The following is a 27,948-nucleotide window of genomic DNA, read 5'->3' as shown; positions in this document are numbered from 1 at the left end:
CCCTGGGAATTCCAATGTCATCGCAGACAGGCTCAGCAGAGCAATTCTCATGCCTCACGAGTGGTGTCTGAATCAGGTAATTGCGGAACAAATTTTTCACAAATGGGGGCAGCCTTGCTGCAACCTGTTCGCCACACCTTTCAACAGCAAGTGCAACAATTTCTTCTCCCTCTTTCACTTCCCGGCCACTCCCCCAGAGACGCTCTAGTCCACGATTGGCCTCAGGGACTTCTCTACGCTTTCCCTCCGTTTCTCCTAATACCCAAACTCATACAGAGAGCAACTGCTTTGGGTTGCAGAATGATCCTCATTGCCCCTTACTGGCCTTGACAGATATGGTTCCCATTCCTGCATCATTACCTTCTCAAGCAACCTTGGATTCTGGATCCTATCCCAGATCTACTGATTCATCAATCGGGCAGACTGCATCGATCCCTTCAAACACTCCAGCTCACAGCTTGGTTGCTCCACTTCCAACCTTAGCCAGGCTTCCTGATATTTCCTCCTCTGTGCAGGATATTATCTCATCGCACAAATCCACAGCTAGGAAAGCTTGCGCTAGCAAGTGGAAACGTTCCTCTTGCTGGGCAGAGGCTAAGAACATAGATCCCTTTTCAGCCCCTGTCCACGAGATTTTGGAATTTTTAGCGGAACTCTTTCATTCTGGTTCCGCTTCTGCTACAGTCTGAGTTCAGTTAGCTGCCATTTCGAATTTTCACATTGGGTTGTCTTCTAACAACATTGTCTCATAAGCTGTGTAAAGCCTTCCTCAAAGAAACCACTCTGCTTAAGCCCCCAATCAGGGATCCCCCACCTGCATGGGATTTAATTTCGTACTAGCTTCCCTAATCTTGCCCCCCTTTTTACCTGCAGCATCTTGCTCCATTGTTTTTATCATGGAAGACTCTTTTTCTGCTAGCCATTACTTCTGCCAGACGTGTTTCGGAGCTTCAGGCTCTATGTATTCGTCCTCCATACTTTTTCATAACGATAGGGTCACTCGAAGGACCAATCCTTCCTAAGGTCTGTTCACAGAATAATTTAAATCAGCCCATAGACCTTCCTGTGTTCTTTCCTAATCACACCAATAAGGCAGAATATAAATTGCACCAGTTAGATGTCCACAGACAACTGCGTTTTTATTTGCATAGGACAAAGGACATCAGGAAGTCGGACCAACTCTTCCTTTCCTATGCTGAGGGCAGACGAGGCCTTCCAGTCTCAAAGGTAACATTATCTAGGTGGTTGTCTCGCATTATTTCTTTCATTTACCAGCTGAGAAACAAAGAACTATCAAACCAAAAGGCCACTCTACTAGGGCATTGGCCACCTCGGTGGCCTTTCAATCTAGGTTGCCCATGGAATCTATCTGTGCAGCTGCCACGTGGGCTAACCCACATACCTTCATTTCTCATTATAAACTAGACATGATTTCCAGAAACAGAGCTGATTTAGTTCCACTGTTCTGAAGAGTCTGTTCCAATGAGCCACCCAGGATAGTAGGTGCTAGGGACGCTGTCCCAACCAGCAAGAATGAAGGTGAGACAGACAACTTAACATAAAGAAGTTTTATGTACCTACCATAACGTTCCATGTTAGTTGTCTTCTCGCTTTCTTTCTTGCGTCCCACCCTCCATCCCCCTATCCTAGTGGATCGAGAGGAGCTTCCCTTTTCAGATTTCATTGGCTGAACCTTCTCTGGTTGTCCTTTTCTGCTTAGATGGCTTCACAGTTGGGCCCAAGGGGCTTCTAGGGCAGAATTCTTCCTTAGTTGTGTCTGGAATAGCTTTTTCAAACGAGATCTGGGTAATTAGCATCGGGCATCATGGGATGTAGGGTAGCCTCGAGCCAGTAAACAGCTCTCGAGCTATTGAAGATGGCCGAGTCGGATCTGAGGATAGGCTCCTAACCCAACCAGCAAGAAAGAAGGCGAGAAGACAACTAACATGGAACGTTATGGTAGGTACAGAACTTCTTTTTTCTGCGTAGTCACTTATTCAGCCAACCTTTTCATTTCAACCTTCTTTTTTTTTTTTTGCAGCTTTATCACCTGATCTGAATCTGTGTAAAGCTGGTTCCATTTTTTTTCCAGCCTTTTGTTTGTGTTGATATACTCCATCAGTGCTTTGTTTATTTTAGCCAGGTATTTGTGTGCAGTTGTCTTGTATCTTCCTGTAGGTCACTGGAAGTCCTGTCTAGATGTTGCATTGCTTTTTGCTGAACAACTGCAGAACTTTCTCCATTCAGTGTTTTTCTCCATTTTTGTAGCTTGATTTTTTTTTTTTTTTTCCAGGTGCACTGTATTTTTTTTTTTTTTTTTCCTGGCATCCAGGCAGTACACGTACTAGCCAGATGTTCGTGTTTCACTGTTGCAGTCATTACATTTGGATGGTCCTGCGTTGGCTGCAGTCGCCCCTTCCCTGACGTCAGGTCTTCAGGGGTATAAAAGAAGCAGCCGACGCTATTTTCTTCTTTCTTGCCGCGCGGTGCCTGAAGCAGAAGCAGTTCGCAAGTGCCGGTCGGCCGACTCTTGAGATTTTCGTGTTAGAGTTTCAGATCCAAAGTCTTCAATAAAGCTAAGTACCCTGTTGGGAAAACTTTTTTCTTGCTCCAGACCGATGTCAGAAAGTTAATTGTATTTCTTGTGGGAAGCAAATACCTCATAAGGATTTTCATTATTACTGTATTACTTGCCTAGGCTCTGATCACAACGTTTCTGGTTGTCAGTTTTGTGCTAGATCTAACCAATGCACTATTAAGTGTCTGTATTTTGGACGCCGGTTTAATTATCCAGAAATGTCGTCAGATAGCCATCCGACTACCGGAGTTCACAAAAAATACAAAGAAAAGGGAAAAGGCAACAGAGGCCCAAAACAGACGACTAAGCTTCTCCCAAGCCAGTCGCCAGTTCGCCGGTCCTCAGTGAGGTGCTTTCACAGCCCCTGACACCTGCTACTTTAGAGTTGCAGGCCTCTACTGATTCCCACTTGGAGTCTGCCATGCCGCTGGAAACTCAAGGTATTGGAGCCTTAGATATTATCTCTTCAGATGGGTCCGGAGCCGCTGAGCAGGCACCGGCTTCTGAGGGTGTATTCAGACCTAAACATTTTTACATCAAAACAACTTCAGCTTCAAAGGCAAAGACTAAAGCACCTTCCAAAGCAAAGAAACTCAAGAGCCACGTGGTCAGGCCTCTATGCCCCAAAAAACAGATGCTCAAAATGGCTGAAGACTTTATTACCTGGATCAGGGGTCCCCATCCCCCTCCTGAAAAGAGGCCTAGGCAAGAGGCTGACTATGAATCTTCTGATCAGGTTTCTATTTCTTCTGATTCCTCTTCTGATCAGGAATATTCTCTTCCCCCTAATGAGGATTCTGATGCTGAAGAAATCTATACCTTCAGCTTCTCCTCCAGAGGACTATTCTTTTGGGGAAACCTTACATACCATGAGGGAGCATTTCCATTGGGAGAGCCAAGATTTTTCAGAATCTAAAAAGAGGCTCAGGGATTTCCTTTTACTACCTCAACACAAGCCACTAGCCATCCCACCTGTGTTAGACATTGTAGATGTGTGTTCGGAGTTTAGTCTTACCCCTGACTCCTTACCTCCAGCTCCAGTTAAGCCTGACCGATATTACAGGGTTCCTGACTCATAAATTCCTTTAAAAACCCTGTTTCAGACCCAGAAGCTATTTTTCTGGGTCCCAAAGGAGTTGAGGCTTCTGCTGCAAAAAACCCAATCCCCTCTGACAGATTCTAGGGCACTGGATAGATGGGGAAAAAAGGTTTACACATCTGCTACCTTGGCTATAAGGGCTTTAAATTGTCAGTTTCATATGCTCAAATATCAGCAGCATGTCATGGCATTGGTTAAACAGAAAATGTTAAACTGTGAATGTGCAGAAAACAAGGAAATGCAGGATTTATTGCATGCAGCTGAACAAGTTGGAAAGCATACTTTGCAATGTGGTTTTGATTCTTTAGAGGCCTCCTGCAGGGCCGCAGTCACAGGTTCTGTAATTAGGAGGCATGCTTGGTTAAAGGAACAAAATCTGCATGATCATGTTAAAGCTAAATTATTAGATGCACCTTTACAGCATGATGCTTTGTTTGGTGTTAAGGCATAAGAGGTGTTAAAGAAAATGGAGGACAAAGTTAAATCTATGCAGACGGTCAAAGATTTTTTTACAAGTACAGCCACCTAGGTTTAGTAGACACTGGCCAACAAAGATTTGGTCCTTTCCTGTGTCGGACAGACCTCAGAGAGGCAGATGCAGACTCCCTAGAGGCAGATCCCCAGGCGCAAGGTTCATACCGCCCAAAGCAATGGGGGGCTTCTACCTCCAAAGTTGGAGAAGACAAATCACAACCATACAGGAAACTGTCCCAATGACTTCCCCCTAACTGCACCAAGCACATGTCTCCTGGCAGCACCCTTAGGGGGAAAATTAGCACTTTTTTCTCAAAATTGGTATGTTATAACCCAGGAGAAGTGGGTCCCAAATAGCGTGTCACAAGGCTACAAGTTCCATTTCCATACCCTGCCAAAGTCAAACGGCTGGCCAGATCTGCCAAAAATCAATGAGAAGAGGCACAAAAACAAGTCTCATCCCTCATGGACATGGGGGCCATTCAACAAGTCTCAAAAAACAGACGACAGTTGAATAAAACACACCTTTATAAAACACAGAGCTTTCGGGAAACACCCTTTCTCAATGATTAAGTACCAGAGCAAGGTCGGGGACAAGGATTTTACTCTACTGTTCTTGGTACCCAGAAAGGACAAGGCCAATACTGGAGCTATCTATTTTGAACGCATTCCTGGATATGCCAAAATTCAAGATGTTGACTTTGCAGCAGCTTCTGCCTTTGCTGGGCAAGAACGCTTGGCTTGTGACTGTAGACCTAAAAGAGGCATACCTGCATGTCCCAATCAGACAAATATGCAGAAGATACCTCCGATTCAAGGCTGGTTCAATGCATTATCAATTCTCTGCACTGCCCTTTGGCTTATCTACTGCACCCAGGGTCTTTACAAAGTGCCTGGCACTAGCAATTGCATTCTGCAGACAGAGGAATACAAATATATCCTTACTTGGACGACTGTCTAATTCAAGCAGAGAACAAGGACATTCTTCTACAGCATTTGGCATTTGTGAAAAGACTTCTAACATGCCTAGGGTACACGGTCAACGAAAAGAAATCATAACTAGTACCCTCTCAAGAGATGATATTCCTGGGTGCAAGCTTAAATACAACTGCCCAGATGGCTTATCTCACGCCAGACAAATGCAACTGACTACCTATTTCAAAATGTTGACAACGAAGGCCCAGTTATCTGCAAGAAAAATTCTGCAGGCTTTGGGCTTCATGGCATCCTGCATCCTATTAATTCCATATGCAAGACTGCATACAAGGAAACTTCAGTGGTACCTAAAAAGTGTTTGGACTCAACATTGCCACAGCCTGGAAACTATGATTACTCTCATTCCCTGCCTGCAACAGGAGTTTCGATGGTGGGCGAAGGCTTGCCACCAAAACAAGGGACAGTCATTCACATTACCCCCATCCAGGCAGACACTAACAACGGATGCATCAGATTATGCCTGGAGGGCCCACATGGCAGGAAGATGCATTCAGGGCACATGGACCTCAAACCAAATGCATCTACATATCAATCAAAAAGAGATGCTAGCAGTTCAAAATGCCCTGACCGCCTTCAAGGACCTACTTCATCCAGGACAACTACTGATAAAGACAGACAACACCACGGTCATGTGGTATGTAAACAAGCCCGGGGGAACACATTCTTACCCCCTTTGCAGACTAGCCATGACTTTGTGGGACACAGCATTGACTTACCAAGTACATCTGCAGGCACAGTTCCTGCCAGGAAGGAAAAATACTCTGGCAGACTAAGCAGAAACCTCATGGATCCCCAAGAATGGCACATGGATCCACAAGTCTTCAAAATGATAACAAAGAAATTGGGATGCCCGGACATAGATCTATTTGCCTCCCCTCACAACTACAAACTAAAAAGATTCTGCACAAGAATTTATCACAGACAAGCATGGAAAGTGGACGCCCTATCAGTATATGCATTTCCCCCTCTGCCTCTCCTTCCCAAGGTACTCCTAAAGGTCAGACAGGAGAAGCCAAAGATGATACTGATTGCCCCAGACTGGCCCCACCAGTACTGGTATCCAGTACTAAGGAGCTTGTCTCAATGCCCAGCTTGGACCTTACCCCTAATACCTCATCTACTGTCCCAGCAAAACAGTTAGATCCTGCACAGCCAACTGGAACTTTAAACCTGACAGCATGGCGAATAATGTAGTCATACAAAACACACCTCTCAGTAAAGCTGTGATGGATGTCATTTTGGAAGCCAGAATGCCTAGTACTAGAAAATGTTATGCTGGAAAGTGGAAGAGATTCTGTGCTTGGAACCAGGCACAAGGAACTGATGCAGCTGTGCCAAATATTCCTCATTTTGCAATACTTAGCTGAGATGCTGGACAAAGGCCTATCTTTTTCATCTGTTAAAATTCATGCCTCTGCCATTTCGGCTCAGTGTAGAGCCACCGATCTTTTGTCATCCCTTATTAAAGCAGTACCTGAGAGGAGCCAAAAATTTAAGGCCTCCAAAGATCACCAATGCCTGCATGGGACCTCAACTATGTCTTGGAAAAACTCACTCTGCCTCCTTTCGAGCCAGCTGCTACTGCTGATATAAAGTTTTTATCTTGGAAAACAGCTCTGCTCCTAGCAATAACTTCTGCAAGACGAGTTTCAGAGCTACAGGCACTCATGGCTGTGGAACCTTTTATTTTTTATCCAGACTGTCTCTGAGGACAAACCCAACATTTATGCCTAGGGTGGTGTCCAGTGTGGCTCTCAACCAAACTATTCACCTGCCAGCCTTCTATCCAAATCCACAGAACAAGTGGGAGAGAATTCTGCATTCTTTGGATGTACACAGCTTAGATGCTACTTGGACAGATCCAAAGTTTTCAGAAAGACGGAGCAATTACTAGTGACATATGCTGCAGGATCACAAGGAAAGGCTGTCTCAAAGCAGACTATTTCAAAAGTGGATAGGCCACTGCATTCGTTTCTGCTATGTACACCATGGCAAGCCAGTACCCAAGGGCATTAGGCCACACTCAACCAGAGCTGCAGCCACTTCAGCAGTCTTTCTCCGGGGAGTACCTACCAAGGACATTTTAGAGGCTGCTACTTGGAGTTCATTGCACACCTTGACAAAGCACTGTCATCTGCCATTCTACTCTAAATCCAGGGCAGGCTTTGCCACTGCAGTTCTGCAGGGTCTCATAGCCGCTCCTAATGCTGTTTAGCTCCAGCCTCCTAACCTTAGCTTTGGGACTCTACCCAAATGTAATGACTGCAACAGTGAAACATGAAGAACATAGTACAGTTGTGTACACTTAGCATAAATGTAGATGTTCGAGTGTATTCACTGTTGCAGTCCAGGTTACCCACCCACCATCCCCCTTCTCTTCTGATGGAACCTATCTTTCCTTCTCTGATTTATACAACCTGTGTGGTGTATTTGCTTGTAGATGAAGGTAAATTTTATATTGGTGCATGTAATTATACATAAATTTTGGCTACCCTTTTGGGGGGCACCTGACATCTGGGGCAAGAAAAACTAAAGAAAATGACGTTGGCTGTTTCTTTTATACCCCTGACGACCTGACGTCAGGGAAGGGGCAATAGCAGCTGACGCAGGACAGACTTTGGAATTCAGGCCGGCTGAGGGCAACCTGCCAGCAGGATTACCCAAATGTAATGACTGCAACAGTGAATACACTCAAACATCTACATTTATGGTAAGTGTACACAACTGTACTTTACTGAAGTTTACCTATAAACACAGAGGTCTACTGGCCTTCTCTGAGTTTTTCACACAGAGCTAAAGTTAAGCTGTTTGTCAGTGTTCAGCCATCTTGGAAGTTTATGTATTTGGATTGTTGGCAGATCTGTAATGTAAACAGAGTAAGATACACAAAGGTATGATTTAATGTTTCATAAGTAGTAAAGATGCTTGGCAGGAGCCTATTGTGCCTTACTGTGCACCAGGACATGCTGTTATCAGACAGTAAACCACATTGCACAATGCTTTATTTCTTGCAGAAATGAAGCTTTGTCCCAGTGCTTGTATACATTGGGTAATTTGTGCTTTTGATGTCTTGGGAGAATTTTTTTTTTTCTAGCTGGCTTATGTTCATATAATTGCTTGTATATTTTGTTTACCTGTCTGCTGTGGCTGTGGGGGTGTTCGCTGTAGATGCCACCTGAGCGACAAAGGCACACCAGAGAGTCTAGGTTTTCAGGGTCCTTCCCCAGGGATCCAGTACCACTGAGGTTGCTTCCCAACTGTCTTCTTCTGGAGGTTTCTGCCTTAGCACCTGGAATAATGTCTGGCCATCATGCTTTGTGTGCTAGGGACGTCCTATCCAGAGGGTATCCTATAGCCTACAGATATGCTATCCCTTGCATCTGACATTATAGCTTGTGTAAATCATCCAAAGGCTCAAGTATGATTCGCTTTTTAACTGCCCTATGTCTGACTGTCTAACCTACAGACTCTCCTACCTAGTCAAAATGAGGTGGTTAAGTTGGAACTTTGTAGCTTCCTAGAAAAAGTCCTATCCAAGGGTTCCTACCATAACAGACCAGAGTTTTTATTCCAGATTCCTTTTTATCACAAAAAAGACCACAGGCCTATTCTAGCTATCAACTTAAACCAGTATGTAAGGAAGACCAGTTCCTGGATGGTCACAATTCATTTAATCCTTCCTTGCATGTAGAAGGGGATTTGATATGCCAAATAGTTATCCTAGACACTTGCCTGAATAGAAACATATCCAGAGCTTCCAAGAGATTCCTGCATCTTTACATAAGAGCCAGTCATTTTCAGGGATGCTGATCTACACAGTTAGTCATGTACCTAACAAGCAGAATGTTATAAATCTAAGTAAGCAGAATGTTATAAATCTAATTAGAAAGAGGTGAATCAGGGTGAAGTTTGAGAAATGAGAGAGTAAGGTTTTGGATGCAGGTTATTCAGGACAGTAACAACGTACATTTTCTGCTTTAATAATCTGTATTTTAAGAACTAAGCCAACACTGGAATGGATAACTAAGATGTTGTCTAGGGATAACTTCAAGTTAGGGCTATAGAAAACTGGTAAAATGAGTCCGGAATTAATGGAGAAAATAATAAAGGAGCCAAGGTATTAGGAGCAAATAAGTAGAGGGGGAAGGGTTAATAGTGGGTTAAGACAAAGCCGAAGTTTGGAGCAGTCTACTGGCTGCCTTCACTACCAGTTATTGATATTGGAGTATAGGTAAAGTGAAAGACCAACTGTGGTAGAGTTTAGTCATGTCTTGAGTTGAAGCTGCTGTCAAAGGGTAGGTAGGGCTTATCAAATTTTGCATGATGACTATAGGAATCAATTGGAAGAGGTTAGAAAAAGACTGAGAAGAGACTGGAAAGGAAGTTTACAAAATAATGGGGAGGATATTTGTATGGCTCCAGTGCATGCCACAAAGTCCAGAAGGTTTAGGATTTTTGCTTGGAATTGTTTTCATAGTTTTTATAGTACACCCATCAGACTTGACTTTTTTTTCTCTAGTAGATAGAAAATTATTGGAGGTTGTTTGCGAGTGTAACAAGTTGGCAGATTTTTAAAAATTCCCCATAGAGTACTTTTGTCAGAAGTGTTGGGGGAGCAAATGGTGGTAACTAGAGGAAATTATTTTGAGCTGGGACACAGGATCTGAATTTTTCTAGATATTTCAGCCTTACTAAGTTTAATGGCATTGTCTGCTAAAATAATCTGTTAACTGTAAAATAGGCATAAAAATCTAAATCAACTCAATTGAAGTACCGAGTGTTGGAAAGGAGATTTAAAAAAAAAAATAGGAGGCGGGTTCTATATAAGAGGCGGAATGTGTGCAGAATGTGTGGGAAGAAATGCAGAGTAACATTTGAGAAAAGTGAGTTTTATGGGAGGGCAGGAATTGAGCAATGTATAATGTTAAGCAAATGTTAAAACGTATACCATCCGAAAAGAACAGACTGTCTGCTCCGAAGTCAGTGGAGCCAAAGTCACAACACTGACTTTTTTCCTTTGTCCTGGATTCTGAGGACGTTTCGCTGGCCCCATCCTGGTCAGACAATGCCTCTGAGAAAGGGTGTTTGATAATACCCCATCAATTAACTTCCTCTTCCCTTTTTTCAAGCACTCTAGTAGAAAAGGAGTGGCAGATGCTACATGACTCCTGCAGGTGCAACTCACCCAAACAGTATACACACTGGACATGGGCATCCGTAACGGGCATCTTTTGTCCACAGTCTGGGCATTTTTTAAACCCAGACTTTGAATGCTTTTCCTTCTCTTCAGACATATTACTAACTACTATTCACAAAATTTAAAAAAAAAAACACTAACTATATAAGATAGTTAAAGTTAGAGAAGATTAATCTAACTACACACGGTATGCACAGCCCAAAAAGGCAAAAAGTAACAAAACTATTTAGCTATATAAAGTTAGGGAGGATTATAGCAATCCAAAATCAAAAAGCCCAAAAGGGCAACTAACTAAGAAAACGCCCAAGGCCAAAAGGGCGAAGGCAATCATAAGATTTTACTGGGAAAGGGGAGAAAAACAGAAAACTGCTAACTAGATAATATTATATAGTTACAATAGTAAAAGATAAAAAATTCAAATAGAAAACTTGCTGAAAGTTGAAAACTCCCAGTAGTAGTCTTGAGCAACGCTGGAAACCGAGATCCGTGCCGCAGCAAACTAGATCTGAGGTAATTCCAGCAGTGCATTGTGGGATAAGGGGTTGGGTCTCGAGCTACTGGAAAACTTTGAGCTTGCTAGTTGGCCGTGTCGGAGCCGAGGATCGGCTCCGAACCCATCAGTGAAGAATGAAGGCAAGATGGAGCAACTCACGTGGAACGTTACGGTGAGTACATGATTTCTTTTTTGGGTGCCATGCCCTACATAGCTTTCCTGCAGCTAAAGAGTACGTTCATCTGAGGTTTGCATGGATCAATGGTTAGCGTGTGCTGTCTTTGGACAGAGAATTTCCCTTTTGGGGAGGTTGGAGACTTCCTGTTTTAAAAATTGGTTCATCACTTTCCTGTTAAGTTATTTTAAAGGTAGAGTTTGTTTTACTGGACTGTAATGATACTGTTACACTTTTTTAAACAGGAGCACACTTTTTCTTGTTGGCTTAAAAGTTGTTCAACATATTTAAAGAATTTTTTAGGTGGAGAAATGTTTTGTTGGAGCTGGCAGTTTTTTTTTTTTTTTTTTTTTTTTAATGCTTAAGTGCTTTTTACTGTGCTTTTCTGTGAAAAAAAAGTGGCTTTAAATTTTGCCATCTTCTGCTTTCTTTATTTTCCCTGGGAAAGACACCATTTTAGCTGGACTTTGGAACAAGCTGTCAGTCTGATAGTCCTTTTTTCCAGCCACACCAAAAAAAAAAATGCCTTTGCCACCACAACAGGCTAGCAGTTTCCCTCAGCTGCAAGTGTGTGACTCTACAGTGGCTCCCTTCATTTGGAATTGGCCGGGGAAAAATTAACGCAAGCTTCTTGACTACCTTGACCTATGCACAGAAGAATGGGGTTATTTTGATACATGCAGTCTCCAATTAACTTCAGATGACTGCCTGGAAGATAGGGTCTTAATACTTTTATGCATCTGTTTACAGAGTAATGCGCAGCAGGTATTTATGGAGGCAAAAAAGCCTGCTACTAGAAAGTCGTGCATTAGCATATGTAAAAACTTTCCTAATTGATGCCAGCAAGATAACCACTGCCCATTCACGACTATTGTTTCTCTGGCTTTACAGTACTTGGGAGTTATTTCCAATGGGCCTGCCTTACTCCTTTGTCCGAGATTCATTTGTTGGCCATTTCAGCATGTCTGCCCATGAATCTTCCCTCTTTTAAGGCATTTATATGCCTGTTTTGTGAAAGGGGTGTTTTTAAAGAGACCTCCAAAAAAACTGATGGCTGCTCTTGGGATCTTAATTTTGCGTTAGACATGCTAACACTTGCTCCATTTGAGCCAACTTGTCTGGCTGACTTGAGGTTCTTAACGTACTGGTTGCTCTGACCTTTTAGTTGCATGCTCTTACGATGGGTTAATCTGATCTCATTTTCTACAAAGACGAGGTTTCCTTGAGAAATATCCTTTTTATGCCTAAAGTGGTATCTGAGTTGGCTTTACTTACTTTAAGCCAAACTATCGAGGTCTGTGTGTTCTTTCCTAAACCCCAAAATGAAGGAGAGAGGGTATTGCATACTTTGAATGTCCACCAGATTGCAAAGTTTCATCCCACAGGTGATTAATTCCTATTCTGAACTTCATTAGTTTTGTTCGGTATTTACTATGCATTTTTGAGTTTTCATTGCTTTTTTGTTTATCAGTAAAGTTTAGTAGTAATTTGTAAGGAAATTTTGATCCCCCCCCCCCCCTTTTAATGTGTTATGAAGTAATGTTTGTATTTATTAACAGCCTTCTTTTGGAAGACTCTGAAGAGGAAGAAGGTGATTTGTGTAGAATCTGCCAGATGGGAGAAGACTCTCCAACCAACCCGTTAATAGAAGCCCCATGCAAATGTACTGGAAGCTTGCAGTATGTTCATCAAGAGTGCATGAAGAAGTGGCTGATTTCCAAAATTAACTCAGGTAAGAGCTAGATAGCTTTATTGGACAGCTACCCTGTGCAGAGAAGACCTGAGGAGAAAAACTCCCAATTAAAATCAGAAAAAAAAAAAAAAGACTAATACAAGTAGTATTTAACATTGTTCCAAAACAAGGAATACATTATAGGTAGGTTTAAGCAGAATGATGTGGATACAAGATAAGAAGGATGAACCTTGTTTGCTTCATTGTGTATGTTTCAGTAATTTAGGAGATGCTTGTGCTTGGTCTTGCATTCTTTTTTTACTTTTCACAGTTCTTGTACATTGGTAGTTTATTCCAAGAGAATGCTAATAATACAGAGGTCGGTCACCCTTCTTTCCATTGTTTTTTAGGATACTAACCGGTAGTTGGCAAGTATTCAGAGACTGTAAATGAACATGTTGATTTTTAAAGTGCTTTCTGTTTCCAGTGCATCAATTTAAGTTGATTGAGGACTGTGCTGTGTTGAGCTAAACTGGAAGGAATGGCAGCATTTACCCTGTAATAGGTCCTATGTAGTTAGTTGAAATATGTTTAGATTTCTAGGAACAGTACAGTAGTGCATCTTTGGGAATGAGAGCCAAGGGTAAGAATGGTTCTGACCTAGCTTGTCTGCTCCAGCGCTGGTCCTCCAGACGATGCCCTTTTAACTTTGGTCCTTCATATCCCTGCAGTGTTAAAGGTTCTCATCCTGTTGACTTTCAGATGTTCGTGTTACACTGCTGCAGTCATTACACTTGGGTTATCCTGCCGTCAGGTGGTCCCGCAGTCGGCCTGAGTTCCAAAGTCTTGGTCCGGCGTCGTTTGCTGTCGCTTCTTCCTTGACGTTAGTGCACCAGGGGTAAATAAGATGCACCCGACGCCATTTTCAGTCTTTCTTGCTGCGCGGTGCCCGAAGCAGAAGCAGTTCGCAAGTGCCAGTCTGCCGACTCCTGAGATTTTTGAAGTCGAATTTCAGATCTGAAGTCTTCAATAAAGCTAAGTACCCCGTTGGGGAAACTTTTTTCTTGCCTCAGACCGATGTTAGAAAAAGTTAATTGTATTTCTTGTGGGAAGCAAATACCTCCATAAGGACTTCCACTCTTACTGTATTCCATGCCTAGGCCCTGATCACGACGTCACTAGTTGTCGGTTTTGTGCTAGATTTAACAAACGCACTGTAAAAAGACATTTTGATTTTGCTTTGCACTACTTTGGCTGAAGGTTCAATTATATGATGCCTTCGGATCAGCAGACAACCTCAATACCGAAAAAACGCAAAGACGAGGATAAAGACAGGCATCCGAGTTCCAAAACAGACTACAAAACCTCTTCTAGGACAGTCGCCGGTTCTCAGTGAGGTGCTTTCGCAGCCCCCGACACCTGCTACCTCAGAGCCACAGGCCGCTTCCGACTCCCACGTGGAGACATGTAGGCCTCTTGGAACTCGCGGTATTGGGCCTGCGGAAACTAATCCCTCAGATGGGTCCAGAGCCGCTGAGCAGGCATCTGCTTCTGAGGGTGTTTTCAGACCTTCACAACTTACCATTAAGAAAACAGCCAAGACAAAGGTGCCATTAAAGACAAAGAAACAAGTACAGCATTCTCCTGGACAGTCCTCCATGCCTAAGAAACAGATGCTCAAAATGGCCAAAGACCTCATTATTCTAATCAGGGGTGCCCATCCCCCTCCTGAGAAAAGGCCTAGGCAGGATACAGACCGACTCCTCTGATCAGGTTTCCATTTCCTCTGATTCGTCTTCAGACCAGGGATACTCTCTACCCACCTGTGAGGACTCTGATGCTGAAGAATCTATCCCTTCAGCCTCTCCTCCTGAGGATTATTCTTTTGGGGAAACTTTACATACCATGATGGAGTATTTCCATTTGGAAAGTCAGGATTACTCAGAATCCAAGAAAAGGCTCAGGGATTTCCTCTTATTGCCTCAGCACAGGCCCCTGGCTATTCTGCCTGTGCTAGATATTGTGGATGATGTGTTCTCTGAATCCAGTTTATCTCCTGACTCTCTGCACCCTGCTCCAGCCAAGCCAGGTAGGTATTAGAGTCCCTGACTCTCAAGTTTCTTTACAAAAACCCTTCTGCTGATCCAGAAACTATTTCCCAGGGTCCAAAAGGGGTTAAGGCTTCCATTGCAAAAAATCCAGTACCCTCTGACAGAGATTCCAGAGCTTTGGATAGATGGGGGAAGAAAGTATACACTTCTGCAACTTTAGCAGTAAGAGCTTTAAATTGCCAGTTTCACATGCTTAAGTACCAACAATATTTAATGGCTCAGTTAAAACAGAAAATGCTTGCAAGCTCAGAAGCTCCTGATTGTAAAGAAATTCAGGATTTATTGCATGCAGTTGAACAGGTGGGAAAACACACTCTGCAATGTGGTTTTGATTCTTTAGAGGCCTCTTGTAGAGCCGCAGTAACAGGTTCTGTGATTCGAAACATGCTTGGTTAAAAGAACAAAGTTAAACTTTGTTTGGTGTTAAGGCAGAAGAGGTGTTGAAGAAAATGGAGGATAAAGCTAAATCTATGCAAACAGTCAAGGATTTCTTACAGGTACAGCCACCTCTGTTTAGCAGAAATTTGCCAGCAAAGAATTGGTCCTTTCCAGTGTCAGACCACAGAGAGGCAGATACAGACGCCCAAGGGGCAGATCTCAACCCCAAGGCTCAGACAGCGACAATGGGGCACCTCAACCCCAAAAGGTGGTGAGGACAAGTCTCAACCTTACAAGAAACAGTCACAATGACTTTCCCCTTCGTACGCCAAGCACGCCCCTTTTGGAAGCCCCCTTAGGGGGAAAACTAGCACTTTTTTCTCAAAACTGTTAATCACCCAAGACAAATGGGTCCTGAATATTTTGTCTCAAAGGTTACAGATTCCACTTTCATACTTTACCAAGGCTAAAAGGAATGCCAGACCTGCTACAAAATGAATGGGCAGAGGCATGAAAACAAATTTCAGCCCTCATGGACATGAGAGTTATTCAAAAAGTACCACAACAGGAACAATGACCAGGATTTTACTCAAGACTCTTCCTGGTCCCCAGAAAGGACAAGGCCTGGAGGCCCATACTAGAACTTTCAATTCTGAATACTTACCTGGATATTCCAAAATTCAAAATGTTGACATTACAGCAGCTTCTACCCATGCTGGGCAAGAAGGCTTGGCTTGTTACTCTGGGCCTCAGAGGCATACCTGCATGTCCCTATCAGACAAAATTGCAGAAGATACCTCCGATTCAAAGCTGGATACAATGCACTACCAATTCTCTGCACTGCCCTTTGGCTTATCTACTGCGCCCAGGGTCTTCACAAAGTGCCTGGCACCAGTAATTGCATTTTGCAGACAACAAGGAATTCAAATATATCCATACCTGGATGACTGCCTCATTCAAGCAGAGACAAAGGACATTCTTCTACAGCATCTGGCGTTTGTAAAAAGGTTGCTAATTTCTCTGGGGTACACAGTAAACGAAAAGAAGTCAAAACTAGTGCCCTCGCAACAGATTATATTCCTGGGTGCTAGCTTAAATGCAATGGCCCAGATGGCTTACCTCACGCCAGACAAGTTCAACTAACTCAATATTTTCAATTACTGGCAAGAAAGTCCCATCTCCCTGCAAGAAATTCTGCAGGCCCTGGGATTCATGGCATCCTGCATACTACTAATACCATATGCCAGACTGCATATGAGGAAATTACAATGGTACCTGAAAAATGTTTGGACTCAACACTGTTTAGAAGCAGTAATACCAATGATTCCCTGCCTACAACAGGAGTTTCGATGGTGGGCACAGGCATGTCACCTAAACAAGGGTCAGCCTTTTACTCAACCCACAGCCAGGCAAACTCTTAACAGATGCTTCGGATTACGCCTGAGGAGCACACATGGCAGGAAAATGCATTCAGGGCAAGTGGACCACAGACCAGATGCATCTTCACATCAATCAAAAAGAGATGTTGGCTGTTAAAAATGCCCCAACAGCTTTCGAGGACCTTCTACATCCAGGACAATTATTACTAAAGACAGATGACACCACAGTAATGTGGTACATAAACAAGCAAGGGGGCACTCATTCTTATCCGCTATGCAGGCAAGCCATGACCTTGTGGAACACAGCTCTAACGTATCAAGTTCACCTGCAAGCACAATTCCTGCCAGGAAAGAAAAATACTCTGGCAGACTAAGCAGAAATGTCATGGACCCTCACGAATGGAAATTGAATCCGCAAATCTTCAGCATGGTAACACAAAAATGGGGATGCCCAGACAGATCTTTTTGCCTCTCCACTGAATTGCCAACTACAAAAATTCTGCATGAGGACTTATCACAAACAAGCATGGAAAGTGGATGCTCTTCTGTTCGGCTGGAAAAACCTAAAAGTTTATGCCTTCCCCGCCACTGCCTCTCCTTTCAGTGGTACTCTAAAAGCCAGACACGAAAAATCACAGATGACCCTGATTGCTCCAGACTGGCCACGCCAGCATTAGTACCCTATCTTAAGGAACTTGGCTCGAGGCCCACCATGGATTTTGCCTCAAATTCCACACCTTCTGACTCAACAAAACAATCGGATCCTGCACGGTCAGCTCAAAACCCTAAACCTGGCTGCATGGCAGATGCATTAGTCAAACATGCAACACCTCTCTCTAAAGCTGTTATGGATGTCATTTTGGAGGCCAGGAGGCTTGGCACCAAGAAAGCTTACTCAGGAAAAATGGAAGAGATTCTGCTCCTGGAACCAGGCTCAAAACCTTGACCCTCTTGTTCCAAACATTCCTCAGATTTTACAATACTTAAATGAGACGCTGGACAGAAGCCTATCCTCATCAATCAAGATCCATGCCTCTGCCATTTCACCACATTACAACACAGATCCTCCTTTATTCTCTCATCCCTTGCTAAAGCAGTACCTCAGAGGGGCTAAAACCAAGACCGCCCCGAGAGCACCAACTTGGGACCAACTTCATTCTGGAAAAACTGACCTTACCACCTTTTGAGCCAGCCAATGCAGCCGATCTAAAATTTTTATCATGGAAAACAGCTCTGCTCCTGGCAGTAACTTCAGCACGAAGAGTCTCAGAGCTACAGGCATTAATGGCAGTGGAACCTTTTATAATTTTTCATCAGGACAGGGTATCTTTAAGGACAAAACCCTACCTTTATGCCAAAGGTGGTATCTAGTGTGGCTCTTAACCAAGCCATCCATTTGCCAACTTTTTATCCAAATACCCAGAATAAAGGGGAGAAACTTCTGCATTCTTTGGACATACACAGACAGCTACGCTTGACAAAACAAAGGCTTTCAGGAAAACTGAGCAACTGTTTGTAGCATATGCTGCAGGATCACAACGCAAGGCTGTCTCAAAGCAGACTATATCCAAATGGATAGGACACTGTATTCGGTACTGCTACACACACCATGGAAAATCAGTCCCAAATAACATTAGGCCACATTCCACCAGGGCAACAGCCACTTCAACAGCTTTTCTCAGGAGTACCTACCAAGGAAATTTTGGAGGCTGCAACTTTGAGTTCAGTGCGCACCTTTACCAAGCATTACCACCTGCCGCTTTACTCTAAATCCAGAGTAGGCTTTGCCACTGCAGTTCTGCAGGGCCTCATAGCCAAGCCTAACTCTTTATAGATCAGCCACCCAACCTCAACTTTGGGATTCTACCCAAGTGTAATGACTGCAGCAGTGTAACACGATGAACATAGTACAGTTTTGTACCTACCATAAATGTCGATGTTCAAGTGTTCACACTGCTGCAGTCCAGGTTACCCTCCCTCCATCCCCTCTGAACTAGCTGGACCTATCTATACCTTTCTATCCTATACAACCTTTGGGGTGTATTTGCTGGTAACTGAAGCTATTGGTTTTATTTTATATGTATATTTTTGATTAGCAATATGTATTGCCTTCCTACTTGGGGGCACCAGACATCTGGGGCAAGAAAAACTGAAGAAAATTGCGTCGGGTGCATGTTATATACCCCCGGCGCATGGACGTCGGGGAAGAAGCAACAGCAACTGATGCCGGACCAAGACTTTGGAACTCAGGCCGACTGCGGGACCGCCTGACGGCAGGATAACCCAAGTGTAATGACTGCAGCAGTGTGAACACTCTAACATCTACATTTATGCTAGGTACAAAACTGTACTTTTTGATGACTGTTACTTCCGTCGCAACACTTGGTCTTGGTGCCAGCATCCATGGTTGTGGCATTATTTCAGCTACCCTAATTGCTGGCATGGGCTTTATCACCATTAATGTTGGCATCATTCTGTGTTGGGATTTGCGACACGAGTTTGGTGTTAGTTTCAGGTCATTTAATGTGCAATACTTTGGTTTTGAAGTTGGGACATTGTTTATGCCCTGTGTTCTTGGTACATAAGATGAAAAGCAAGATATAAACATTAATTTTGCATAAATGTGAAATATGTGAGGCACTCAAAGGTAATTCAGAATGTAATATTTTAATGTCTGGCATAACAGACTGATTAAATGAGGACCTAGTGATTTGACAGTTAAGCTACAGAAAAAAAATCTAAGGGCTGTAACCTATAATATTCCAGATTATCTCTCTGTTTTAAAGAGGACTTGTGCATTGTCATTTTCCTCTCTGATTGCTTTACTTTTTTTTTTAATTTTGCTGTCCATAGTTCCTGTGTGACGACTCCACTTAAACCTGGGGTAGTAACTAAGGAGCCTCAATTCTCGCCACCGTCTCTGGTAAGGGAGCGTCACCGAAAGCAGGGATAGAAACGCACAGTTTCCCCTAAGAGTACACTGGGAACAGGCTCCAAACCTGAGACTGGGCTATGTGCTTCACTGCAGGTCCTCAAATGAATCTTCACACTAACCACTGCAGAGCATTGTGTCCCAGTTCTAGGTTTTTGACACACACACACATACTTAAATATTTGATATTCACACATTCAAACACTTGGGAAAGACTGGCACAGATTTACTTGTAATGTCCTCTTTTCCAAATTACGAGGTAAGCTACCAGTTAAATACGCCATTACCCTTAAAAAGGGGTGTTGAATTATAGTGGATAAAATAAATATTGATATAAATGATAGCATGTATTCCAAGCAGTAAGGCTTTTCAGAGTGGCCCTGGTGTTATCGCAATAAGCATAAACACACTGGTTACTAAAAGTACTTCCTAAATAACTAGCCACGATAAAAGGTAGTAAAATATTTAACAAGTAAAAATGATTTAAAACCTATATACACCGAATAACTGGTTCCAGTAAACCAATGAGTTTCACTGACAGGAATTATGATAGGTTGCACACTGATTGTAGTAAAACTCCTGTGTAACTAGTTCCTTAACTGTCTTAAAGGTGAACTCTCTAACATAACTCGGCAAGACAAAATGATGCTCTTATTTTTGCAAGGCAAAATAAGAATGTGTCCACTCCTTCCGGCTGTTGTCTGGTCCTCCATGACTGGAATAGCAACTCCTCCTATTTCTGTTGAACAGCTCTGGAAAATTGAGTGATAACTACCGATTTGGAAAACAACTGACTACAATTACTACTGGACTTTTAACTGACTCAGCACCTGCTTTTATAGCAGAATTTTTTAAGTCACAGAAAGCTGTTATGGGAATTCTACTCTCTCATATCAGACTTTTAAAAAGTAAACAAAACAGCTGCTGTGGAGATGTCCTTCATGGATGCATCTGCAGTCATAACAAATGGGTTGTCCTGTCGTCAGGCAGCCCTTCGGTCGGCCGGATTCCAAAGTCTGGGTCCGGCCGCTGATGTCGCACTTCACCCGACGTCATCTCTGCTGGTCTTCGGGTATAAAGGCATCAGCCGACACCATTTTCCTCCGTCTTTCTTGCCGCGTGGCGCCCGAAGCAGAAGCTGTTCGCAAGTGCCGGTTGGTCAGATCCAGAGATTACTACTACCGAATACTACTTCGAAGACTTCTAAAAGCTAAGTACCCCGTTGGGGACTCTTTCTTGCCTCAGCCGATGTCAGAAAAAGTCAATAACTGTTTAACTTGTGGGAAACAAATACCTCATAAAGATTTCCACTCTTACTGTGTCTGCCTTGCTTAGGCCCAGACCACGACGTAGCAGCCTGTTCGGCCTGTGCTTCCTTCAACCGACGAACGCTTAGGCGTCGGTCGGAGTTTGCTGAACAGTTTTTCGGCTCATATTTTGCGTACGTTATGCCGTCGGATCCTCCGACTACCCAAATTGTTAAAAAACGCAAAGAAAAAGACAGACACTCGCGGTCCGCGGTTTCGGCCGAAACCACGGTTAAGCAAGCCGCGAGTGTCTCGGTTTCGGCCGAAACCGAGAAAACCGGTCAATCTTCAGCCGAATCCATGACTACTACTGAGGCTCCTGCTACCTTAGTTGAATCGGCCTCAGAAATTTTACCTACAACTGTGGTTCCTAGTGATTTATCAGACACCATCCCTTTGGATGTCTCTACCCCAGCACGTGGTGCTGCTAGGCCTCCTGCAGCCATGTCTATTAAGGCCTTTGCCAGGGCTAAAGCAGCCAAATCTGTTAAATCAGTGCCTGTTAAGCCCCCTCACACAGGCCCACTTCAAGTTCACAAATGCTTACTCTGGCAGAAGATTTAATATCCTTAATTAGGGGATTCCAATCTCACCCAGACAGGGCCTCTCAGCCCCCAGAAAAGAGACCTAGAGCAGAGTCCCCCGAGCCAGTGTCCTCTGATGATTCTGCGGATGACTCAGACATTACAGACCAGCCAGAGGCTCCTTTTTCTACTTATGAAGATTCCGATGCTGAAGAATCCATTCCAGCTGCCTCTCCACCAGAGGAATTTTCCTTTGGGGAAACCTTACATGCCATGAGAGAACAATTCCAGTGGCAGGGACAAGATTTCTCAGATTCAAGAAAAAGGCTTAGGACTTTTCTGCACTTACCACAACATAGGCCCTTAGCTATACCTCCTGTACTGCCTGTTGTGGACGATGCATTTAATGATGTTTGCACTGCTCCTGATTCTTTACCTCCAGCCCCTGCCAAACCAGATAGATTTTACAGGGTGCCAGACACTCATCACCACCTATACAAGGCCCCACTTACAGATCCCGAAACTATATCCCAGGGGCCTAAGGCAGTAGCCTCGACCACAGCAAAAAACCCTATTCCTTCTGAAAGGGAATCCAGGTCCTTAGAGATGGGGGAAAAAAGTTTACACCTCTGCTACTCTCTCAGCTAGAGCTTTAAACTGTCAGTTTCATATGGTCCAATACCAAGAGTTTATGCTTGATCAGTTAACTAAAAAACTGTCCTCTGATGAATCCTTAGATAAGAAATATGTATTAGAAATGGTGAATAACATCCAACAGGTTAGTAACCATTCCTTAAAATGTGGCTATGATGCACTGGAGGCTTCATTTAGATCAGCCATGACTGGCACAGTGATAAGAAGGCATGCATGGTTGAAAACAGGTCTTACCGGATCATGTTAAAGCAAAGCTGTTAGATGCTCCTATGGATAAGACCAGTCTATTTGGTACACCTGCCCAGCAAGTAATGAAGAAAATGGAAGAAAAGGCAAAATCTGTACAAACAGTTAAAGATTTCTTACAGGTTCAGCCCCCAAGGTTTAGCAGGAACTGGCCTGCCAAAAATTGGTCCTTTCCAGTCTCCACCAAATCCCAAAGCGGCAGGAATAGGCGCTCTAGAGGCAGAAATCAATCCAGAGGAGGTGCCTACAGAGGACGACAGTGGCAAGGCAATAACCGAGGCACAGACACAACCACTGCCACTGCAACAGGACAATCACAGTGACTTTGCTCTGACACCGCCTACCAGGGAGCAAATAGCAGCACCTTTAGGCGGAAAGTTAGCCTTATTTTCGAAAAATTGGCACTATATCACAAAAGACAAGTGGATTTTGCAAACCATAGACCAAGGCTACGGTTCCACGTCGACACCTTACCAGTAACAAGAGGAATGCCAAACCTACCTCCAAATCAAAAAATAGAAGCTCTACAGCAGATAGCGAAATTAACAAAGATGAGAGCTGTGGAAAGAGTACCAGTAACAGAACAGGGCAAAGGATTCTACTCCAGACTCTTCCTAGTACCAAGAAAAGAGAAAAGTTGGAGACCTATTCTCGACCTGTCCGTCTTAAACACATACATCATTGTCCCAAAATTCAAAATGCTGACCCTACGGCAACTTCTTCCCATGCTGGGCAAGGAGTGTTGGCTGGTAACTCTAGATCTCAAGGAGGCATACCTGCACGTCCCCATTCGACCAAATTGCAGAAGATCCCTCAGATTTTTTGCAGGATCAGAGCATAATCATTGCCCTTTGGCTTATCTACTGCGCCCAGAGTATTCACAAAATGCCTGGCATCAGTAATCGCTCACTGCAGACTACAGGGAATCCAAATTTATCCATACCTGGACGACTGCCTGTTACAAGCGGACAACAAAAGCAAGCTGACAACAGATTTACAAAGGGTCATTCACTTGCTACAAGCCCTGGGATACACAGTCAATTTACAAAAGTCAAGGCTGATACCATCCCAAACAAGAACATTCTTGGGCGCGGAATTGGACACAGTAAAACAAATGGCATTCCTAACTGCAGAAAAACAAAAAAAACTCCCTCTTTACTTTTTGGCATTAACAAAGCAGAACAAACTAACAGCAAGAAAAGTTCTGCAGGCCTTGGGCTTCATGGCATCATGCATAATCTTGGTCCCACATGCCAGACTGCATATGAGAAGGCTACAGTGGTACCTAAAGAATTTATGGTCTCAGCACAGGCACAGCTTAGAAACAGAAATCCCACTAATCCCATGCCTAAAACAGGAGTTCCTATGGTGGGCTCAAGCATGCCAGTCAAACCCAGGCTTACCCTTCCACAACTTTCGAACAAGCCAAACCATCACAACGGACGTCTCAGACCTAGGGTGGGGGGCGCACATGCTGGACAAATGCATACAAGGATTGTGGACTCAAGACCAGTTGCACCTGCACATAACCAAAAAGAAATGCTGGCAGTAAAACTGGCAATCCAAAAATTCAGACCATTCCTCAAAGAAGGCCATTTGATGATAAGGACAGACAACACCACAGTCATGTGGTACATCAACAAACAGGGAGGCACTCATTCATACCCCCTATGCAGAATGACTTTGGATCTTTGGAATCTGGCTCTCAGCTACAACATCCAGTTACAGGCAATATTTGTGCCGGGAAAAGAGAACACCCTAGCAGACATGTTAAGCAGAACCACCTCGGATGCTCACGAATGGATGCTACACCCGGACATCTTCAAGGCCATCACAAAGAAATGGGAATGCCACAAATAGATCTATTCGCATCCCCACTCAATCACCAGCTCAAAAATTCTGCACAAGGACATTCCACCCACTTGCATGGAAGGTGGACTCTCTATCCTTCAGCTGGAAAGGCCTGACAGCATATGCATTTCCACCTCTTCCCTTGATGCACAAGGTACTACTGAAAATCAAAGAGGAACGTCCAAGGATAATCCTGATAGCTCGAATTGGCCAAGACAACACTGGTACCCATTGCTGAGGAGCATGTCTCGGGAGAGAATGTGGTCAATACCCTGATGCCTTTGATGTTAACTCAGAACAACTACAACATCATGCATCCAAACCTAAAACTTTGCAACTGACTGCCTGGAACATCACATAGCAGCAACTAACCCAGACCTTTCCCAAAGGGTTAAAGACATTATCCTTGAAGCCCGCAGACCTTCAACAAGAAGGAACTATGCAGGAAAATGGAAAAGGTTTGTCATTTGGAGTACTGAAAGAGGAAAAGATGTGTCGAACATAGATATTGCTAACATTCTGGAGTACTTGGCAGAGCTTCTACATACAGGCCTGTCCTATTCCTCCATCAAGATGCATGCATCAGCTATTTCAGCAGAATACAGCTTCGATCCACCTGTCTTTTCATCCTCTACTCAGGCAGTTCCTCAGAGGGATCAAGAATGTAAAACCTCCTAGGAAACCACCATTACCAGCATGGGACTTGAACTTTGTGCTAGAAAAGTTGACACTCCCTCCGTTTGAACCAGCAGCAACAGCAGATCTGCAACACCTGTCATGGAAAACTGCTTTCCTACTGGCAATTACCTCAGCAAGGAGGGTTTCGGAACTACAGGCCTTAATGGCAGTGCAACCCTTCCTAATCTTCCATCAAGATAGGGTGTCCATGAGAACTAATCCTACATTTATGCCTAAGGTGGTATCCAGAGTGTCTTTAACCCAGGCAATCCACCTACCTACCTTCTTTCCCAATCCACAGAACAGGGGGGAAAGACTGCTGCATCCCTTGGATGTACATAGGCAGTTACGCTACTACCTGGACAGAACCAAAAGTAACAGAAAAACTGACCAGCTTTTAGTAGCCTATGCAACAGGAAGGGAAGGAAAAGCAATTTCCAAACAGACAATCTCCAAATGGATAGGAAATTGCATAAGATTCTGTTACTCCTACCATGGAAAACCAATTCCACAGAACATAAGACCTCATTCTACAAGGGCTACAGCCACTACCACAGCTTTCTTACGAGGAGTGGCAACCAAGGACATTATTGAGGCGGCTACTTGGACCTCCGTGCATACATTTGCCAAGCATTATAATTTACCTCTCTACTCTAGATCCCGAGCAGGGTTTGCTACTGCTGTACTGCAAGGGATCCTAACTACACCATAATTTTTCTTCCTCCACCCCTAGTTTGGCTATGGTATTCTACCCATTTGTTATGACTGCAGATGCATCCATGAAGGACATAGTACAGTTTTGTACCTACCATAAATGTAGATGTCCGAACTGGATAGCATCTGCAGTCAGGATTACCCACCCTCCTTCCCCTCTGTGGTACTCCTAGGGTATTTACCCTCCTAATAGCTAGCTGGGGGGGAGTCTCTTATGGTGTATTTGTTTGTATATATGTACATACATGCTTATTTTTTGTGTTTGCCTTCTACCTTGTTTGGAAACATTGGCATTTATCCAAAATTTAGCCTTCCAAGAGGGCAACTGGCATCTGGGGCAAGAAACACTGAGGAAAATGGCGTTGGCTGATGCCTTTATACCCGAAGACCAGCAGAGATGACGTCGGGTGAAGTGCGACATCAGCCGAAGCCGGACCCAGACTTTGGAATCCGGCCGACCGAAGGGCTGCCTGACGACAGGACAACCCATTTGTTATGACTGCAGATGCTATCCAGTTCGGACATCTACATTTATGGTAGGTACAAAACTGTACTATTCTTTTCCTTTCAGCTTTGGCACACTATGACATCGCATCTAAGTCAGCTGACTGGCATAACCTGCATTCAGAATTCTTTTTAAAAAACATGTATATTTGGCCAGCTAGAAGAACACCGTTTGATTCAGACATATTATATAAATCAAAGTAATCAAATAATATAAACTTATTTACAAAATTATAGCTAGTCATGCTGGCATATATAATGCAGGGTAATTTACAAGTATGTACAAGTATTTATAAACCTTCAACCAATCATTCTAGCATAGATATAATATTTGATATTGTCACAGTTCCTTTTTTGCTTGATTTTGTTCTTGTGCTTTTGGTAATATTTTGTCTTGGTGATTGTCTTGACTTTCAGACGGGCTTTTTAATTCCAAAGTAAGCTATTTAAAAATATGTAGTAGAATGCACATCAGATTCTGTAAAAAAAAAAAAAAAAAAAAAAAAAAAAAAAAAAAAATTGTACCACAAGTGTAGTGCAGCTGTGATTTTACATAACCCATTGACCACGCTGCATGGTAGATTTACAGAGTTAAATAAAATAAAACCTTGTCCCATGCTTTTCCTCAGTACTGCTGCTATTATGAACATTTTCATGTTTTACAAGACTGGTTTCCTTTATTATACAGATGTAAATTCTTACATGCAGGAATTTAGTGCAAGGTTATTAAAACCGTATTCATTTATCCATTTCTTACATCAGCAAAGTGTCTGGTAATCCGTATAAAGAAGTAAAGTACAGATAATTGTCATGTCCGATGGATGTTGTGAACTTAGTAATGTGAAGTTCTCTGTTGCCAGCAGTAACCTTTGGTGTTAGGTTTGCTGTAATATTTTAGTGTGCATTTTGTTATGACTTAAAGTTCCTAATCAGCTAATTAGCGTGATGAAGCTAATGAAAGAAACTGTAAATATGCCTCTGTACAAGTGGAAAGTTCAAAGTTAAATATACAAAAAAGCACTTGCAAGGTGTTGCAATAAAATCCAAAGCTGCCAAGTGATGAATCCCAAAGCAAACTTTATTGACACAAATACAGGCTTTAAGTGCTTTCGGCCATGAAAAATGGCCTTCATCAGAAACACCCATAATCCCAATGGCAAACACTTAAATACCCTTCAGTAACAAAAATTACTATTCAGTTAACCAATTAATATGTTTTATACAAATAACATAAATGAACTAAAAACACTACTATAAGACACTTTTGCAATTCTACTTGCATTTATTGTACTTTTGTTTTCTGCGTAAAACAAATATATAATTCACCCCACTATTAAGAACAGGTTTGTTGTAAGCATTGAGCAGAATCTGCCATTTAAGCTCTTTATATTCAAGCTCTCCTTTGTTCCTATTAACATCAGGAGAAGCTGTCATTACTGAAAACAGTAATAGTAGAGTTAAGGGTATGTATAAGTGTTTAGACTGCAAAGTGCAGATTTGTAGCTGAGGGATCTTATTTAGAAGTACCTACCTATGAAAAAAACATTAGTGTGAGGTAGGTTTACATGCAGTTCAGAATTTGTGGTATACATGGCAAAGTGCCTACCATGTAATTCCTTCTACAGAGGAAAAACCAACAGATAACTGAGAAGGAGAATTTATGAACATTATTATGGAATAAAAAAGATTACACTAATGCATTGTTCAAACGTACATTAGAATGTTCCAAGTGTTCACAGTTTTTGTTTCATTAATAGACTGTTTCTCCTGATTTTAATGGGGACAAAGGAGAGCTTGAATATAAAGAGCTTAAGTGGCAGATTCTGCTCAATGATTATAACAAACCTGATCTTAATAGTGGGGTGAATTGTAAAGTTGTTTTACACAAAAAAAGGTTCAATTAAATGCAAGTAGAATTGCAGTTTTTATAAGTGTCTTATAGTAGTGTTTTTAGTTTTTGTATAAAACATAATGTGAAGTTGTTCA

The 27,948-nt window shown here is 42.9% G+C and overlaps 1 protein-coding gene across 2 annotated transcripts in view; it reads left to right on the top strand.

Annotated features, from left to right (window-relative positions):
- MARCHF7 (membrane associated ring-CH-type finger 7) overlaps positions 1-27,948 on the top strand; it is a 919,282-nt gene that overhangs the window by 416,959 nt on the left and 474,375 nt on the right. For both annotated transcript variants that reach the window (XM_044074748.1, XM_044074747.1), the window contains one exon: positions 12,572-12,744. In XM_044074748.1, coding sequence (XP_043930683.1) covers positions 12,572-12,744 — 173 coding nt within the window. The remainder of the gene's footprint in view (positions 1-12,571; positions 12,745-27,948) is intronic.

Source organism: Protopterus annectens, chromosome 6.part0, assembly GCF_019279795.1.
Source record: "Protopterus annectens isolate FY-2018-M chromosome 6.part0, PAN1.0, whole genome shotgun sequence".
NCBI lineage: Eukaryota > Metazoa > Chordata > Ceratodontiformes > Protopteridae > Protopterus > Protopterus annectens.
This window is presented reverse-complemented; position numbering and strand designations above follow the sequence as displayed.